Source organism: Malaya genurostris, chromosome 2 (assembly GCF_030247185.1).
Source record: "Malaya genurostris strain Urasoe2022 chromosome 2, Malgen_1.1, whole genome shotgun sequence".
Lineage (NCBI taxonomy): Eukaryota > Metazoa > Arthropoda > Insecta > Diptera > Culicidae > Malaya > Malaya genurostris.
Window position 1 is genome coordinate 194,606,846 of NC_080571.1, and position 20,858 is coordinate 194,627,703.

At 36.3% G+C, this 20,858-nt stretch overlaps 1 protein-coding gene across 1 annotated transcript in view; it reads left to right on the forward strand.

The window, feature by feature from the left end:
* The first annotated feature begins 6,066 nt into the window (after positions 1–6,066).
* The window catches only part of LOC131433092 (lachesin-like), a 76,748-nt gene continuing 61,956 nt past the window's right edge, over positions 6,067–20,858 (forward strand). The window contains exon 1 of the mRNA XM_058599880.1: positions 6,067–7,824. Coding sequence (XP_058455863.1) covers positions 7,734–7,824 — 91 coding nt within the window. The 5' untranslated portion in view covers positions 6,067–7,733. The remainder of the gene's footprint in view (positions 7,825–20,858) is intronic.

Below are 20,858 nucleotides of genomic sequence, written 5' to 3' on the forward strand. Positions count from 1 at the left end.
AGATGGAGATTCAAGGGTGGAGAAGGCGCACAAATTTGAAGGAAAAGTCAAGTTGGAGATGAAATGCAAGCTAGATTGCGGAGCACAGTGCAACGCACTACCATAAAAAGTTTCAAGGAAAATCACTGAACAGTGTTAGGATTCGAAAACAAAGTACACTTTCAAGGTCATGCGACGATGTGAAGACAGAGTTAGATAGAATAGATAGAACCCCTAAATGTTCAAACTCTGCGGCGACCAGTAGCCAGTCGTCATTCGTTTACGCCCGAGACGTCAGATAGGATATGGCACCTAGTGTTATATCCTTAAAGGGTCACATAAGTAGTGTGGACTTTGCGTCTGCTTAGCGGTTCAAGTTGGACTGCTAGGCGGAGATGGCAGTTCTACTTGAACTGCTTTAAGCACTGACGAGCCGAAGGCGAAACGCAAAGAAAGTTGAAACAAAATATGTGCTTTTTTGCACAAAACAAAAAACCCCTAAATGTTCAATATAGTATTGTAAATTACAGCACATGCTGCTCTTATTTTTTCCATTAATCCATCACCACGGTATTTCTGAGTAAATCTCGAATACATCACCTCTATTGATCCACTCATCAAACACCCTACGCGCACTGAAGATTTTCAGAAAGGTTCAGGTTTTGTTCATCGGCGAATCTGTTCATCATGGGTTCTGCAAATGGTTGAGATTTAACCACCATGAGATTTCATTTCCCAAATATCTTCTGTTCGAGAATCAAATCCGATATATTAAATGTGCGAATTTTTTGGTAAAATATCATTGAGCAGAATGTTTGCTAGTGAACTTTTCACAACTGATTTTTCACCATGTGAAATCAATTTCAGTGAGAATCACGTTTGCAAAAAAATTAGAGGGTTGTATTCAAGACACGACCGAACACAATAACATTAAAAATGAAACGTTTCTAGGGTCTTCATAATAAATACAAAAATAAAGATGATAATGATAATGATACACTAAACTTCACTACACTTCAAAGTTACTTGAAAGCTTAATTTGAGTTACAAACAGCCTAAAGATTTAAACCTGAACAAATGAAACTATTTTATTTTAAGATGATAATTTTAGAGCAACGTACAAACTTATTAATTTGATTTGATTTATATCGTTTATTTACCCCCAGTTTTAACCTAATAATGGGTGGACTTATTAATTTTATAAATAGTTAATCGATCCAAGAGAATGTTGTACCACTAATCTCAATAATGGTGTAATTTTATTAATCCTTCAAAATCGTCGATAATCTTCGGAAAGTGTCGGTAAATAATATGGTAACAATACGAGGAAGAAAACATATGAAACAGTCCGCATAAAATATTTAGTTACTTACATTGATTTTCGCTTTGGCATATTAGGAATATACGGAATGGATACCCGAAATTTTGTTCATATTGTAACTTGATGTTATTGAAACATGAATGAACATTGTCATAGTTACAACGCGTGTAGCCATCAGACGCTTACTGTTTTGAAGCAAATAATAATTGAACTGAAACTGGCGGTTAACCAAATTCTACGAAGGTTCCTATTCAAACGATACACATAAAATCGCAGGTAAACTGACCTTGAGTTTATCTTTGATACTATATGATGTTGCATCTAATTTTACTGTATGTGTGAGCCTGTGGAACTCAATTATACTACTAAACCGAGGAGACCGCTTTTAGATAAGTTTCAGAATTTAATTTTTAATCTTTTGAAGCGTTTAATTCCTGGTGGGACAACAACTTGTTCAGTCACATTGTCACGTTTTGTTCGTATGGGAATGGAGATTTAAGTATGCAAACCGATCCGTTGACAAATTAAAACATTTTTAAGCTTACAATATTGAAGCTTTGAAATCATTTAAATTAGGAAAATCCATTAACAAATCATCGAGGAACAAGCGCTGCAAATTAGATCCGAAAAATCTATCGCCGATAATTCTAAATTGGCCTGATAGTTACCAGAGAACCAAAATAAAATACTCAATTCATACCAATTTTTCAATGGTATGCAATTGAAATATTCAAATGACGTTGTCTCATAAGTTTAAGCTAAATGTTTCCGAATCGATTGTTTGTTGAATTATATAAATCCATCAACAAATGACTGAGTTATAAGCGTTCAAAATTATGACAGAAAAATGTTACGCGATTAGTTTTGCATGTTTTAAATTAACACCCAGCCTCGGGAAGCGAAGTGTAAGGCATTTTTAACGGCAAAATTGATAAAAAAATTTGCTTAATATATGGGATATTTCAAAAGAATCGGTAACCACGCTAATTCGGTTCTTCAATAGCTAGATGATATATAAGATACTCAAGCGAACACAATGTTGCACAGACAACAGGAAATTTCACCAACACATAATGCAAAAGCGACAATCCAGCAAGTGAACGCATATACAATCCAGTCATCAGCTCACTGGACGAGCTACTTGTTTCATTCACAGTCAAACATCAACTAGGCAAAGAAATATTGTGCAGCCTATATTTATAGATTTCTCTTCATACTACGCATAACGATGCGGTGTTTTTTATGCATGACGCAAAGCCTCCTATGCCGAACAAGAAGTTGACGTCATTTTGTAGAACAGGGATTGGTGGATGAAAACATAGGTCGATTCCAACCATTTTTTCAATAGTATGCTATTGAAATACTGAAACGACGTCGTCATACATGTTTAAGTTAAAAGTGTCCGAATCGATTGGTTGTTAAATTATAACAATCCATCAACAAATGACCGAGTTATTAACGTTCAAAATTATGACACAAAAAGGTTACGCGACTATTTTTGAAACTTTTAATTGACACCCGGCCCCATATAGTGAAGAGTAAGGCATTTTTAATGCCAAAAAAAAAATAAGCACTGAACTTTTCTGCAGTGAGTTTTTCTTGGTCGATGATTTTTTTGTCTGAAAATTTGAAAAATGTTAGTCCCGATTTTCGAAATTTTGATTTTGTCTCAACACTGCTCTCTACATACGAGGGCATAATTTTAAATGGACGAAACAATTAGGATTCTGGCCATCTATGAGTCGAGATATTGAACGATTCGTGAAGAAGTGTGAACTTTGCAATAGACATACCCATAGCACACGAAAGAGCCAATGATAATCAGGGATGTTCCAGAATACCCGTTCCAAAATGGGGGCTCAGACATATTCCATTTCAATGGTACAAATTACATCTTAATCATTTGATTGAATGGTGATTCCAAAAACTAATACCGTTTTCGTTTATTGATCAGAGCAGCCCGAAAGCTGAGCAACGTTTGATATGTTTGTTTTAGCAACCTGAGGTGGCTCTAGATCGGACTTCAAGCGCGTAGTTTCGCTCTGAAATTTTTCTCGGGTCGCACCACGCATTCATGCGAGTTTGTTTATTTTTTATTTTTTTTTATGAGTTGTTGTTTAGGGCGCGTACCACGTGTTCTTTTTACTCGGAGTCAGAGTCGCCCGCGTGTAGGTTCAAAAACGAAAACGGTATACGATCGTTGGAAGTGATCGAATATGTTCAATCATGATTCGCTGTTTGGGCAACGTCCGAGGAATTTAACATCATAACGCCAAATAATACACCTCGCAGCTCCTCAGGAACTTATCGGCAGAGTGGAAGTTTGAACACATAATTTCATCCTTATCATCCTCAAAATAATGGGTCCAGAGAGCGCGCTGTACATATAGCGAAAAATATTCTAAAAAAAGCCATCAACAGTTCGGTGCAGTTAGGGTTACTTAACTATCGCAACATTCCATGAAATTTGAAACGCCAATCTCCAAATCTACGACTGCTGAGCCGAATCACCAACTTACCTTTACCTGTTGCTTGTCACAAACTGAAACCAAGGGTGATGAAAGATGTCAAACAGAGTTTGGAAGCTAGACGATGTAAACAGAAGGCCTACTACCATCGTTCAGCTCCCGAACGCGTTCGTCAACTCCTTGAAATAAATGATCGCGTGCAGCAGCAAAGTCCCCTCACGAAAACCTGGGAATCTGAACGAGTAGTTGCAAGATCAGATACACCGCGGTCGGTTCTCGTAGGAAATGATCAAGGATCCGTTTACCCAAAATACACTTATCAGCGCTTAGACCGATGTACATGTTCCTCCAGTGACAATGCTGCTTGGTCTAGGTTCCAATTGGTATAGGATACCAATGACATCAGCATCTGTTCGGCGAGGAGATTCAACTAGCGGAGATGGTAGCAGCCAGAGGCCAGAAAAAAGCACATCTCATCCCGAAACCATCACAAGATCTGGCAGATTGGTGAAACTGATTGAACGGCTAAACTTATAATTAAACTCTCATTTATTGATTTATTTTTCTAAGGGAGATGTGACGTAGATAACTATCACCTTGATACGAATACATTAACATGCTGTAATAAACCAGATCTGGAGAGAGACATTAATAAAGATGAAGATCACGCTACAATAATAATGAAACCGTCGAACAAGTTTTGTGATACTACTATACATGATTCGCATGATGAATTTCTAAGGAAACTTGAGACAATATAGTGAGAAACATTCTCCTGTGTTCTTTGACTTGTGTGCTTCTCCTCCAATGCAAAACGTTGAAGATTTCGCCACAATGAAGGATAAAGTATTCAAAAGCGAATTAGAGTTTCAAAAAATAGTAATCTCTTTAATTTTGTTAGATAAGAAACGATTCTGATTGTTCCAGTATGAACAAACGGTTATAGAGCTGCGATTTGGGTGAAACTTTGCACGCATCTACAGTATGGCAAACCGTTTGAACCGTTTGAGCGGAAGGAGAAATCGGTTCCACTCAAAACTGTTGTGTAAAAAGGGCCGAATGTAGGTTTTGCATGAACTTTTTTCAAATCGTTGTATCTCGGAAATTTGTATTTGTAGCAAAACGGTGTCTAAGACGAAGTTTGTTAGTGGGTCTAATTGTTGTTGCAAACGAATTAAGAAGATGTTGTTTAGAATCGACGAAGCACTCTAAAAAGAATATATACGAAAAATGGCTGTAAATTTTCACTTTTACAAGCACTATATTGCTATCAGAAAAAAATATTCTAAAAAACCGCATCTCTTATTTATTATAAAATTTGATATTGAAGCCAACCCTTGAAAGTTGGGTCATTGGTCTCTTCCAGCTCCCGAGACATAATCGTAAAAGTGACATAACCGGCAAAGCGTCTTTATTTTTAATATCCGATCATATTTTTTTGGAGATGGTCAAACTGATTTCGTCAATCTTGGGCCTGCTCTGAAACCACTATTAGGCCGTTGATCATACACAGTATGGAAAATCATATTAATTCGCGTCTCGATAGATGTACCCAGTCGTCTAAAACTTTATGTCTAATGTTGTTGAATCTTGCTTACCTGACCTTATCTAGCAGCTATAGTCCTGAGGTGTCCTTTACTTTATCAAGCATACGTCTCCATAAAACTCGGTCCATGGTTGCTCGTCGCGAGACACTCAAGGCACGGATGCTGTAAATCGCTCTCTACTTGATCGATGTACCTTACTCGCTCTGCTCCTCCTAATCTTATTTCTACCGAATCAAATTCAAGAAGTAATGACATTTTTTGAGATAGTATGTTAATTAACTGTATAACTTGAACAGTCGCCATTTTTATAAGTATAGTAAAAGTTGCATATATGTTGAATGTTGCTGTTTTTGGTTATTCGAAAAAGATTTTGATTGAGTCTAAAATAAGATCATTGAAACTGATAATAAATTGGAAATAGGCTATTTATTTCATCGTTACAAACGCACTTGAATCGAAATAGTTGGTATACTAGGCAGGAAGCATGAGAGTACGAGTAGGTATAGTTTTCTTCATTTAATCCGTTGCATTCATAACAAAGTTAGGAAATGCAATAATACGAAAATTTGAACGCAGCAGCCTCGGGTGAACATTTTCGGAAATCAACTATTTCGATATTCGTGTAGCGCATGTGTAGCACTTTCGGATGAACCACCTCTCCGCAATTCACTCGAGCGACCAGCATTGACATGTTATTTATTTTATCCTTAAAAGCCACTAGAATAACACGACTTTCGTTTAGTCTCTTCGCAAGGCTTCGTATGTTCGGATCAATTTCGAACCAACCAAAAGGCGGTGGATTATTTTACGCGCGCATCAATTTTCGTGTTAGTGCGTTGTTCGAAACCGATTTGTGGAAATGTCCTACGATTACTGACTGTGTGCTGCATTTTTGGAGCAACCCACTGCTAACTCCAACGAGAGTCATGAAAAATGAGTGCAAATAGTATTTTGACGAGGACAAGGGCAAACTGATTTAATGTTTGTTTATTTCACCAGCTGGCGGTCATTTGGAGTTGTTCTATACGAAAGCATGAACCACTCACGATATCATCTACGGCAGACTTGGCTGTGCCAGATCGGTGGACTTTTCCAATCTGATGATGAAAGTAAATTATCGACGGGAAACCTCAGTGCTGTTTAATAAAAGACTTTGTTAGCATAGCTCCATAAGTCATAAGTTGAATATTCAGAAATAAAACAAACAAAACCGTGTGAACCGAGGAAATATAAATTGACGGGTTCGTTAACGAGAAAATTGATTCCGGTGCGCGATTAGGGTAATTTTCATAAATTCTAAAAGAAAATGAAAGGAAGGAATTAATTACAGTCAAATCTAAATAATGAATTTGCTTCCATCCGTCGACAGTTTTCTATCGAAGAAAAGAAACCTAAGAAACGCATATCAAAGCACCGAATAGTAGCGGCTTACGGATGACGAATTTGCTAAGTGGATGAATGAATATCAATAACACAGCCACTTCAAAAGGAAGGGTGCCACCCAGGTTTAGCACCATCTAGATGAAGCGTTCGCCTTTCTCTTGTCGTGCGTTTCCCGATCGTCGTTCGTGCATGCAGTGTATTGTTTGAAATGTGTGAGGGGTCCACCTACTTGTTGTGGCAACCGATTGGAGAAGATCCAACGAAGAGGGTAATAATGTAATAAATTCTTGTGGAAAGTACAATTTCGTGACAATCGGCAATAAAAACATTTCAAACAAAGAAAACCAAAAGTGTAAAAACCGGCAGAACAAGCCAAAGCTGAAAATAAAACGGAAAGGAAATCTCTCCGCCCAGCGTTTCCCGAGCCCAGAGAGCCGGAAACACCTTCCGCCCCTTTCTTGCATACCGTAGCTTTTGCCTACTACCAGCTGCCTTCGAAAAGTGTGAGAGCAAAATATTTATTATGCAGGGCTAAAGTGAAGTGAGAAAATTCAAAGTGGTTTATTTTTCCTGCACTCGTCCATTCTCTGTCTGTTTTGGTTTGGGCATTGGATCTGCTTTACTTCGGCTTAGGTTGGTGCACCAAAGAATAGTGGAACATTCACACAGTATGGATGGTGGCGGTGATGGTGGAGACGCTTATCCTTGGCTCCGGTACTACCATCATCAACAAGACTATCGTCATCATCATCCCCAACATTACCACCAATACAATCATTAGGAGGATCCGCTCATCAGCTTCGGTAAAGCACGCGTAAATATAGCGAACTGACCCGGCTGCGACACCATCAGGTGTAACGGGTGGCGGGAATCTAGTCGAATTAATGCTACCCCGCCAATCGCTGGTTTAGGTACAATAACACACATCGCTTCGAACAAGTACGTACTCAACAGCTTAGAATTTGTACTTCACTCCAAAAAGGAAAAGATATTCGCTATCGGCAAAGGAACGGGATAGCAGCCGAAGTGTTGAGCATGAAAGCACTAAAATCGAGTGCAATGCAGCTGGCAAGTGTTTTACTGATTTTAAATGGATTTCTCATCACTAGCACGCATAGCGAAGAAGGTAAGGAACTTTATTGCACACTGACATTCAACCGAACGTGCTTCCACTCAACTGGATATTTGGGTAGAAGGTTAGATAGATATATGAATGGCATCGTAAGCATGTCGATGCTAACTGAATATTTTACTTGTTTGCACTCTAATCGGTATTGCGAAATGCAATTTACTCACTTTGATGATAATAATCTTCAGATTTGCAATTTCAAATAAAGTATGTTGTGAGTGAGATTTATTTCCATCCCCGGTTTCAGTAAATTTTATCAACTCAACTCGTGCCAACATGCAGTATGTGAGTTGCACTCATCTATTGCATTTGTGGTTTAGGATGGTTGTATGAATCCAGACACATCATATTACGGTACGTTCTGAACTATTTGAACAAACGAAAGCTTTTGCACGCCTCAGTGTACTGTGTTTCAAAATGCGATTTCGTGTTCTAATTTAAATAACTCGAATTGGGAGATCTAAGGTTTGAACACACAATTACAGACACATTCTAAAGTTAAGTTCTTAATGTTTTCGGTACTCACTTTTCGAGCGGGTTAATCTAGACCGTGCACGGAATAAACCAAACAGGTCGGGGGACGGGTATAGCGTGATGGGATGGCCGATGCCTTTCACGCAGCCCGCCTGGGTTCGATTCCCAACCCCGCACATAGGGTTAGAAAGATTTTTTGGTCCGAAGAGGCGAATGTCCTAAGATGTTAAAGCCTCTATAATTGAAACAACAAAAAAAACCAAACAGGAATGCAGAAATCGATCAATTAATTTGTCTAAAATTTCATATGGATCTGATATCCGTTTCTGAAATTACATAATGATGAGTGGAAGAAACTGAATATTCAATAGTTTGTTTTGAAAAAATTGATGTAAAGATGAGCTAATCACTCAAAAACAGGAAATAAATACCGGGCCCTGAAATCCGGTTCCGGCGGCACCGAAAATAGTTGCAAATAGTCCTTCAATTATGTCATTTTAATTAAGTTGAATTAAACTAAGCAATTAAAAAGTGTTAAAAATGTCTTGTTCCACAATTGCTACAGAACGGTTAAATTTGTTGGATATGTTAGATAAATGATTTCACACGTTTTTGTAACAAATATGAGAACCCTTCATATTACTGCTCGTAAAACCAACTCAAAAACCTGAAAAGATTAAGTTCTAAATCGGTTTTTAAAAACGGACTGTACAATAAGTTCATTTAAGCAGTTTCATTTCCAGTTTTCACTTAAGAATTATTACTGCTGTGGAACAATCGCACAATCATTGCGAGTATAGTTAGGGAATACAATACTAAAACAATGTTTGTTACTTAGGTTACCGAGGAGCATATTTTTGTTTAATAAACACATTCATATTAATGTTTATTATTTTGAATAATAAAAAAAAAACTGTGTTTTTATTGCTGTTATGTAGTGTTTTTTGGAGCAGAAACGCTTTCATTAATTTCTAGTGATTTTGAGGAGAGAGTATGGTTCACTATTCATGCCCTCGTCCATTGTCGTCACTGATGTTGACGGAAACATCGTTGTGAAGCTTGTTAGCTGGAGCGAGTGCAGCTTATACAATGATTGCAGTTAATGGTTTCGCTTATGTCTCTGACTCAACTTTATTTTTCGACACATCCATGTAGCGCAAAGTGCGTGGAGTCCCGGAACACCTACGCTCGATGAAATTCCCAAAAATATTTACAAGTAAGTTCAGGCATATTGACTCTGAGAAAATATTTTACACGGTCGAATCACAAATTGAAGAGGCTACTGGGTTTGGTATATTCAACAATAATGTTTCGGCTTCATTTAGGCTTCAAGAACCTGCATCTGTTTATATAGAAGAGTTAGCAGCAGTTCATTATAACTTGAGTGTAATCGTCACATTATCTCCAAATCATTATTTCCTCTTCACAGATAGTCTGAGTGCAATTGAAGCAATTCGCTCAAACGCTGCTGGCAAAAATGAACCGTTTTTCTTGGGCAAAATAAATCAGTGCCTGAACGACATATTGAATAGTAATAATTATCAAATCACAATAGTTTGGGTCCCGGATCATTGCTCCATTCCAGGCAATGAAAGAGCCGATATCTTAGCCAAACGTGGTGCTATTGAGGGTGAAATTTATGAGAGACCAATTGCTTTAAACGAATTCTATAGCGCGTCTCGCCAAAGAACATTTGCCAGCTGGCAAGCTTTTTAGGATAAAGTTGATCTGGGTCGGTGGATGCACTCAATTATCCCTAAGTATCGACAAAGGCATGGTTCAGGGGACTGGATGTGAGTATGAATTTTATTCGTGTGATGTCCAGACTCATGTCCAATCACTACACGTTAGATGCACATCTCCTTCGAATTGGACTTTCCGATACTAATCATTGTGCTTGTGGCGAAGGTTATCACGATATTGATCATGTCGTTTGGACATGCGTGGAGTATCAAGATGTCAGATCTCAACTAATAAATTCCTTGCGTACCCAATGTCCCAGTTCGCGACATTCTTGCTTGTCGTGACTTTCCTTATATGAAACTACTTTATCATTTCCTTAAGTCCATTGGAGTTCCAATTCAAATTAGATTTTTATGTTAGACTGTTTTCTTTTCCATGAGTTCAACCTATAGCCAGCTATCTTATATTGAATAAAAGTGATGAACTGATACAAACAAACCTGAAAAAGTTATAAGATTATGTACAAAATAAATGTATTTTATTTAATGTAATTTATAATAGCAAATCGATTGATAAAAACAGTGTGTAGATTAACTATTGCATTCCAACATACTAATTTGATATTCGAAATGTATTAGGTTTAAAATACTATGTATTGTGGATGCCAAGGCTAAGAAAATATATGTATATATATATATATATATAGATATATATATATATATATATATATATATATATATATATATATATATATATATATATATATATATATATATATATATATATATATATATATATATATATATATATATATATATATATATATATATATATACATATATATTGCCTATGAAATAAACGATGATTGCAAAGTTCTGTTTCAGATGTACTGGGGTTGTTTGAAACACGGAAATAAGTAGCTTGATTGCCATTGGGTATAGATGACTTCTTGTGGCAACGTGAAAAGCTTTCTGACAACGTTTATATGTTGCCAGCGATTTACATGGGAGCCTCGTGTAATGACCGAAATACGCGTAAGAAGGTATAGTTTTCACATGCGCTTATATATCAATTGTTCATCTCACAAGATACTGGGGAAGAAATTCTTCCATACTTCAAAACTAATTGGCTCAAGTTCCCCTAGTCATATGGAGATTTGTGCCTTGGCATCTTTCTTCATATTTAGTGGTATGTTGTACTTTATGCTATCGTATTCCATACAGCACATTGTTTTTGTTGTTAGCGAATTCCATTGCTTTCGACACTTCATGGAGTTGAATGTATACATAATTATTTCTTTTGTACAGTTGAAGCAAGTGAACGTGTTTAGATCTTTGCTTAAGTAGGCAACGTTTCAAATTCATGTACCGAAGATCGTATTTTATACTGTTTTAAGTCAACAGCGGTTGTGTTTTATCGTCCCGTTACCATTCGTTAATTTCTCTTTTCGGTATACTTTAATTGTTTAATTATTCACATCATTAGCTTCAAAATGAGGGGTGGAGATCAAAAACACCATTTATGCGATTTTTTCCAGAGCTATCGTTCGAAAACATATATTAAAATGTTTTGCATAATACGAAGCGTCATCTGAACAACATTTTGTAATTTATGTTCATAAATAGGTTGGCGAAGAAGTATTTTCGAGGATACGTTTTAGAAATCATGATTTTGTGGTGTTCAATGTATCTTATCGCAGAATTATTAGAAGGCAAAAAATCAAAGCAACATAGTTGTAGTTGATCTTTTTTAAGATGCCTACGTTTTTAGTTAATTCATTTTTAAATTTTTGATGGTTGCTCAAAGTTAAAACTGGGAGTTTCACAAAAAAAATTCATTTTGTAGCAGTAAAACCTCCTCAAAGCAAAAAAAAATCGAAAAGAAAAACGTTTGGGTTGAGTATTTTATATGTAGGAAGTGTGTGCAGAATTTGAAAATAATTAGTGAAGTAGTTTTTAAGTGACAATGAACACGGACTTTTAAAACGTGCTTTCGAGAAAAAACCGCGTTTAAAGTTTTTGCATACAAAAAAGCTATGCAATCACTGTGAAAACTGACTTTTGAATGGAGGGTTGAGTGTCATACACCATTCGACTCAGTTCGTCGAGATCACAAAATGTCTGTATGTATGCATGTATGTATGTATGTATGTATGTCTGTGTGTATATGTCAAATAATGTCACTCGATTTTCTTAGAGCTGGCTGAACCGATTTTCACAAACTCAGATTCAAGTAAAAGATCTTATGGTCCTATCAATCGCTATTGAATTTCATCCCGATCAGATTTTCGGTTCCTAGATTTAAACGAAAGGTCTTATTACAAGGTAATCTGTGCAAAATTATAAGCAAATGCGCACCCAATTTTCTTGAAAAAGTCCCGAAATGTTGATCAAGATATAACATTCGGTTCCGGTATTACAGCGTGATAAGTGAAAAATGTTTAATTTCAATTTAAAAAAGTGATGGCGAAACGAGGTGCAAGTTTTAAAAAAATTACTGGTGAATTCCTCTGGTTGGCAGACCTTGTTCATTAGTGGACTTTGGGTGAAGTGAAGAAAAGTTCCTAAAAGGAACTCACTTCGATATCTCAGCAACGACTAAACCGATTTTCACAAATCCTGATTTGAATTAAAGCTCTCGGCGCCTTAAAGATACTGTAAAATTTCATCAGAAATTATAGGGTTATCAGAAATTATAGGGAAATGAGTATCAAAACTTTCAAACTGCCATACAAAATGCTGCAAACCCGGTACGCATCGGTACGTGCTGGTACGGCAGAAGGAAACACCACCGCCTATCACACAGCGTGCTTTGTTCAATTTTGTATAGCGTGCAGGGTTGACAAATTTATATCTATATTAACTTGACATAACTGTTTGCAATTTGAAAAAATTATGATAGTTTAAATCCAAAGAAAAAATAAAATATTTTTCAGAACTGTTAGACTCTACCCGCCCCTTTAAAGAAAATAACTACGCATACAGTCAAACAGTTATATGGAAACAATTTTAATTCTTCAATGAAATATTTATGTTGTATTAAAACAAATGATTCATGCATTAAACACAAATGATTTATGAAAACCTAATTAAAAGTTCTGAACAAAACTGTTTTGCTCTGACATACATTCTCACGACACTTGCTTGATAAACGACAAACACATCATATTTAAATAATTTCTCTTTTTGTAACTTGTTAGAAAATTTTGTCATTTTAACTACTAACGAGGCCCAACTGATATGAGTACTTGTTAAGAATGCAGCTTTTTGCCTTTCTCATATAGAAAGGCTATGCAATCGCTGTGAAAACCGACTTTACAACTGAGGCCCGGACCGAGTTTCATATACCGGAATTACAGGGTGATATTTACAAAAAAAAGGAAAAAAATAGTCACACACGTTTCTCACAAATGGTTGAATCGATTTTCACAAACCTAGATTCAAATGAAAGGTCTTATGGCCTCTTACAATTTTCTTGAATTTCATTTGAATCCGACTTCCTGTTCCGGAATTACAATGAAATATGTACAAATTTATTTAAAAATGTGCACTCAATTTTCTCGGGAATTTCTTAACCGGTTTTCACAAACTAACACATGGATCAATAAGTCCCGAGACTAACAATGGAAACAAGATTTTTTTAGCAAATTTTTTTTATTCATCAATATAATCACCTTTTAGGGTGATACAAAGGTTCCAACGTTTTTTTATCGCTAAACTGCTTTCTGAATCATCGACTAGTTGACACTTGGAAAAAATCTTTTTCGTGCTCAATTTTTCATGAAGGATAGTAAATACACTTCCATATGATACCTGTGTCATCTCAGCAATCTCACGGAGCTTCACTTTACGATCTTTCATTATAATTTTTGTCACTTCACTCACATTTTCCGGTGTAACGGCTTCCACAGATCTACCCGAGCGTTCCGCGTCATTTGTGTCGGTACGACCACGTTTATACTCGGTGAACCACCGACAAATCGTTGCTTTTGATGGACAAGAGTCCGGATAACATTTTTCAATCCATTGTTTCGCTTGCACGGTGTTTTTACCCATTAAAAAACAATGTTTTATCAAATCACGAAACTCGGTTTTTTTCCATTTTTTAAACAAACTACAAAACGACTTTACTCCAACCTCGATAACTCAGCTGTTTCTGGTCGGATCGACTTAAAATTTTGACCCGTTTCAAGCAAAGGTTAGTACTCTAGAAAGACGTGGTTACTGGTTTACTACGAGCGCCATCTCTGCTTTAGTCTCGGGACTTATTGATCCATGTGTTGAGAAGCAAATAAAAGGTCCTAAAATTCTTTGAAAAGTCCCCGAAAAATTTATCCACATCCGACTTCCGGTTCCGGTATTACAGCGCGATTAGTGAAAATTTTCAATTTCATTACTATTTTTTCACAAGCGATTGCGAAACGAGGTGCACATTTTTACCAAACTTACTGCTAAATTCATCTAGTTGGCAGATCTTTTTAATTAGTGGATATATAAAACTACTTTGGGACTACTAGTCCCCGATTTTCGCTTCCGAAAGCACCGATAATAGTGAAGAAAATTTCCAAAAATGGAATTTACTTCGATTTCTCAGTAACTGTTAGGCGATTTTATCGAATCATGATTCAAATTAAAGCTTGCATTGTCTATAAATATACTGTGCAATTTCATCCGGATCCGACTTCCGGTTCCGAAATTATAGGGCGATGAGTGTCAAAACTTTCAAATCGTCGTTCAAAATGACGATGCAAAACTCATAAAATAAAAAATATAACTCATCAAATGAAAAATCTCATAGTCCCAAAGGTTGCTATTGAATTTCATCATGCTTTCATATGGTGTTTAAAATTTCACACCGTCATTTAGAGCGACGATGCAAAAAAGAGTAAAATTCTTCTAGGTTTAGCTCAAAACTGATTCAATTTGTAGGCTATATTAGTTACTTACTAAACGAACCGACTTCGGCTATACTAGTTCCAAGTTTCCGGTTCCAGAAGTACCGAAAATAGTGGTACAAGTTAAAAATGAGACTCACTCAATTTTCTCAGAGATGATTATATCGATTTTCACAGATTGAAACAAAAGTTCCTATAGTATCATAGGCTGCTGTATAATTTCATCCGGGTCCGACTTCTGGTTCTAGAACTATAGGGTAAAGTGTGTTTAATCATTAAGTGTGAGGACGCGAAATAAAGAAAAATTCTTACTAACTTGACATAACTGTTTACAAATTAAAAAGGTTATGTTAGTTGATACCCGAAGAAAGTTTCTGATTTTATTCAAGATTCAAAAACAATTTCTTCATAGAAACTTCTAGTGATATTTTTGAAAATATAAATAATATGAGAAAGGTATCAATACACCACTAGGTGGATTAGAAAAAGTTTATTAGATACTTGTTACCGCTTGCTGATCGAGTGATTGCTTTGCTTCTTAATCCTTTAAACAACGAATAAACACTAACACAGTTTATCTGAATAACTTTTTGTCATTGTTATCAGCTCATTAATTTAAACAATTTTAAACTATTCCAGCTGAGTCAGAAACAGCTGCCAACTCAACTGATTACTTGCAATATTACTAGCTTTAGTTCGAAGACTTATTGGGCCTTCTATTCTTGAGTTTCGTTATTATCAGTGGGACTTCCTGATGCTTTAGAAAACCTAAAAATAATGGGCCGTATGAATAAAACGTAGCATGCTTGAATTTCAGTAGTAAATGCTACGTGTGGATCACGTTCCTGTCAAAACATGCTACAACCTGTAGTATTTACTACAAGTTTTCGGTAGGTAGCTCTAGAGGTTGCTACTCGTGTGATTCCTGATAAAGTGAAGTACAGAAATTAAAAAAGTGGCATTTTTACAGATGTAAGTACGTTTCTTGCTTTGTGCATGCTTATGCCAGCTTTTCCGGCTCTGTGTCGATACGGTATGCAGTAAATGCTAAAATTCGGAAGTAGAATTAACTACACGTTCGAACTTGTTTTTTAATCATAATAACCGCGTTATACTCTGTGGACCTTGTTTTTGAGAAGATACTACAAACAACAGACTTTACTACATTTTATTCATACGGCCCAATGCTGATGCTTTAGAAAACCTAAAAGAAATTTTGCACTTTTATAAACTACTTATGCCATTACTAGCATTTGTGCCTATTGATAACTACGACAGTTGATGCAAAAATGAGAAAATGATATAAACTTCTTTTCAGTACATACGTAAAACGGTGCAAGCACAAATGCATACTTTTACCCAACTTCGATTTCCGAAATGATTGACACACAGTTGATGACTGTCTAGACTTTGGTTATAAAGTCGGATTCCTAAGTTTTCACGTACCTTTCCAACGTAAGCAAAATAAACAAAACTCTGCTTCCGACCCTTTTCGTCTATGTTGAGTTTGAAAAAAGTAATGCTTGTACTTCGTTAGCGCGGAATGTCGTCAGGTAAAATAGTGTCGAATTGAAAAGTGGCTTCCCATTCTAATTTTACTAAGTGCGTGCTGTCGCAGTTCATTGCTGCAGTAAAATAATTGGCATTGAAACATCGAAAACATAGCCACGATATGTTGGTGCTTCAGGTGCCAGATCAATAAAGTTTACTTGTGTTATGTATCGGTCGTTAGAACTGAAATTTTCTTGTTCAAGCGAAGTCAGATTAGCAACCCATTCGATTGACTATAACTACTCTCAATTATTATTTCGAATCAGTTTGCTTTTGTTTCTCGTTCCATACAGTCATAAAGCGTTCCTGGGATTAACAAACCTAGTGAACAGAACCGGCACCGGGTTATCTGCGACTATGGTCAATCGTATAGGCTTCAATCTTTATCGACTGGAATTGAGCCACATTTTCTTAACACGAGGAAGCTCAACTAGCGCGTATGTGGTACATTGTGCCATAGAAGTATGTTTATGTCTGAATCATCAATTGAAGATGTAAAACATGGCATGTTTGCTACACCTATCAAATAAAATAAAGATACACTGGAACCTCAATTTACGCGCAAAGTCGCATATTTCGCATAGAAAAAAGATTTTTAAATTTAAATCGATTTTATTATAAATAACATAAAAATATAACTACGTCCATACGCAAAACCTAGGATCATCTGAATATATTCTGAGACTGTAGAAATCCATAAGAGATGTTACAAGTTCGTAGAACTACTTGAAATATTGTTCATAGAGATTACACCGGACAGAGCAATAACTATAACGACTAATTCCTATTTTTGCCTTTCTCATATAGAATGATTATGCAATCACTGTGAAAACCGATTTTTGAACTGAGGCCCGGAGGGCTGAGTGTCATATACCATTCGACTCAGTTCGTCGAGCAAGCAAAATGTCTGTGTGTGTGCGTATGTAACGTATGTAACGTTTTTTTTTGCACTAACTTTTCTCGGAGATGGCTGAACCGATTTTCACAAACTTAGATTCAAATGAAAGGTCTTGTGTTCCCATACTAAATCCCTGGATTTAATTTGGATCTGACTTCCGGTTTCGGAAAAATATGCAAAAAATGGAAATATATGTTCTTACTGTTCTCATAGATCCTGTGGTCCCATACGGAACTACTGAATTTCATCCGGATCCGGAGATATAAGGTAAAGTGTGTTAAAAATTTTATACCATCACTGAAAAGGGCAAAAAACATAACGGCTTTTATTTACCGTTTGTAATATTAGAGCTGCACATTGCTTACTTGTCTATTTATATATATTACAGGTATGTTCTCAGTAGCTCAACAACTTCAGTGAAAACAGGTCTTAAGACCTACACGAGCAGTCCGCAGCTTATGCATATTTTTTCATAGTCTGCTAACTTGTATATTTTGATATGTGTCAGGAATGTTTTCAGTCACAAAGGACTTCAGTGAATGTTCGTTAATGTTCTTTTTTATTTTGATAGACCTTAAAACTCAAGCTCGAGGTAGTTTTTGGATGACCTAGAACATTCACAATAAATCAATGATTTGCATGTGGTATCACGAGCTCTGGACCGCGTACGATGATCTTGTTAATTCACTTGGTCACGCTGGAAGATCTTAAGGCCTATATTCAAGGTAGTTTTTGGATGAACAAGCACTTCCTTATAATTCATCACAATGATTTCGCTAATTGAATCTGATACCACGAGTACGGACTTCCACAGACGTTGTCACAGTATGTCAATTTGCTGAATAATATTTCTTCAGCTTAGCTTTAACTGAGGCAAGACAGATTCCAATAAAAGTAAATGTCTAGCATTGCGGAAGTGTAAATTTTCGAAAAATACACCTAAGAGGCTAAACTGAACTAAAGTATTTCCAGTAAAATTGTTCATTTGAATCACTTTACGAAGAAAACCCATTTTCTTTTCTATCGCTCATCTTGTAAAGACGTTTTAAAATCACGAGTACAAACCGCACTAAAAAGTCTTGCAAAAGTCAATGTACTGTTTTTTCAGAGAATTTTTGGATACCCACGATATTAACTAGATTCTATGAAACCAAAGAGTCTCGTAATGGATTGTTCATAAACCTCATAGACCAAAAGTTGAAACTTTTCAATCCCCCCCTCTCCGTCTCCCTCGTAGACTGCCGTAGACTTTTCCAATTCTCTCCGCGGGAAGTCTTTCGTTTTCACAAAACATGATTCTGGCTTAATCTATTTTCATTGAAAAATATCATGATTCCATTCACTGATAGTTAACATTTTGTTAAAATCTGACATAATAACTATCGAATTTTTTTTTATCGAGTAGTCAAGTTTACCTAGAACTATGGTCCAATTCAAAGTTTGACAGATGGATAGTTATTTAATAAGAACTGTGAGAAAAACTTACTTCGTTTGACAATGTATTGAAACTTCTTATTGAACTATTTTATTTTACCGTAAGTATAAAAAATATTACACAGAATTACTTTTTACTCAATATCTAAAATTATAATTCCAAGGTTTTTTTTCAACATCGGAAAATAACTATCAAACTTCCAAAAATAAGCATGCTCTCGAGCAGGGTTATTTTTTATAACGACAAACTGCTCGACTGTCGAAATTTAACTAGAAGTCAAAATAATTCGCGACATAGTCCACAGCTTTAGTGTTACTAGAAATACTTAATAAGTGGTCTAGATAAATTTTGTTTTTCAACAAGATGATACTAAAAGACCCAAGGCGAGCGCAGTAATGTACGATTTGTGTTGAAAATTAGTTTTGTTATATTGTTTTTAACACCGGGTGGTGTCATCAATTCTCAGTTATAAAAACCTGTTTTAATCCTAGTGGTGTAATGATGCCTTTCTCATGTATATAATATTGTGGTATTCTATTCAAAATTTTTCTTTTCGATTTTTGAAAGAAACCAAGAGTATGTTTGTGCATAACATACAGAATAAAACAGTGCTTTGATTGCGTAGGTCATCCTTAAGAAAACGAAGTGGGTTCACTATTATATGCACTTCCGGCACCGGAGCCCGAGAACCGGCATAATCAAAGACTAACATGACATACAAACTCTACTAGTACGCACTCTAAATTACGATTTAAATGTTTGTTGCATCCGAAAATATGCAGTAATTTTTGGTAGGACCATAAGACCATTCAATTGATCCTAAGATTGGGAATGACGGTTTGGAGTCCAGTTTAAAAATTTTTTACGGTTTTTGTTCCGCCAGTTTAAGTGACGGTGTACAATATGTAACACACTTCCGGATGGGACCACGAGATCTTTCATTTGAATCTAAGTTTGTGGAAATCGGTCAAACTATCGCTGAGAAAAGTGAGTGAGATCCATTTTGGTATATATGACCACTATTTCCGGTACTTCCGGAACCGGATACCGGGAACCAGGATAGCCGATATCGATTTGTTTAGTTGCCTATTGATAATGACTATCGATTTGTGTAGTTTTGAGACCAGTTTAGAAAATTTGTTACGTTTTTTGTTTCGCCGGTTTAAGTGACGGTGTACAATATGTAACACACTTTACCATATAACTTCGGAACCGGAAGTCGGATCCGGATGAAATTCAGGAATTCCGTATGGGACCACAAGACCTTTCATTTGAATCTAAGTTTGTGGAAATCGGTCAAACCATCGCTGAGAAAAGAGAGTGAGATCCATTTTGGTATATATGACCACTATTTCCCTTACTTCCGGAACCGGATAACGGGAACCAGGATAGCCGGAATCGATTTTTTTAGTTGCCAACTGATAATGACTATCGAGTTGTGTAGTTTTGAGTCCAGTTTAGAGATTTTTTTACGTGTTTTGTTTCGCCGGTTTAAGTGACGGTGTACAATATGTGACACACTTTACCCTATAACTCCGGAACCGAAAGTCGGATCCGAATGACATTCAGGAATTCCGTATGGGACCATGAGACCTTTCATTTGAATCTAAGTTTGTTAAAATCGGTTCAGCCATCTCCGAGAAAACCTAGTGAGATTATTTGACACATACACACACACATACATACACACACATACATACACACACAGACATTGCTCAGCTCGATGAACTGAGTCGAATGGTATATTACACTTGTCGGTTTTTCAAGTGATTGCATAACCTTTCTATATGAGAAAGGCAAAAATATACAAACAGCAAAGAGACCACGTAGACTTTGCACAAAACCTCCCCTTTCCGCTCGTAGACAAACGTAGACTTTCATTTCCGGTTCGGGAGTAAAGGGGTAAAATGTGCAAAAAATGAATAAAAAGTGCACTCGATTTTCTCAGGGACACTCAACCGATTTTCTTCAACTAAGATTTAAATTAAAGGTCTTGTATCCGACTTCAGGTTCGGGAGTTATGGGGTAAAATGTGTAAAATGAACTTAAACCGTGCAATCGATTTTTTTACAAACGAAGGCTCAAATGAAAGGTCT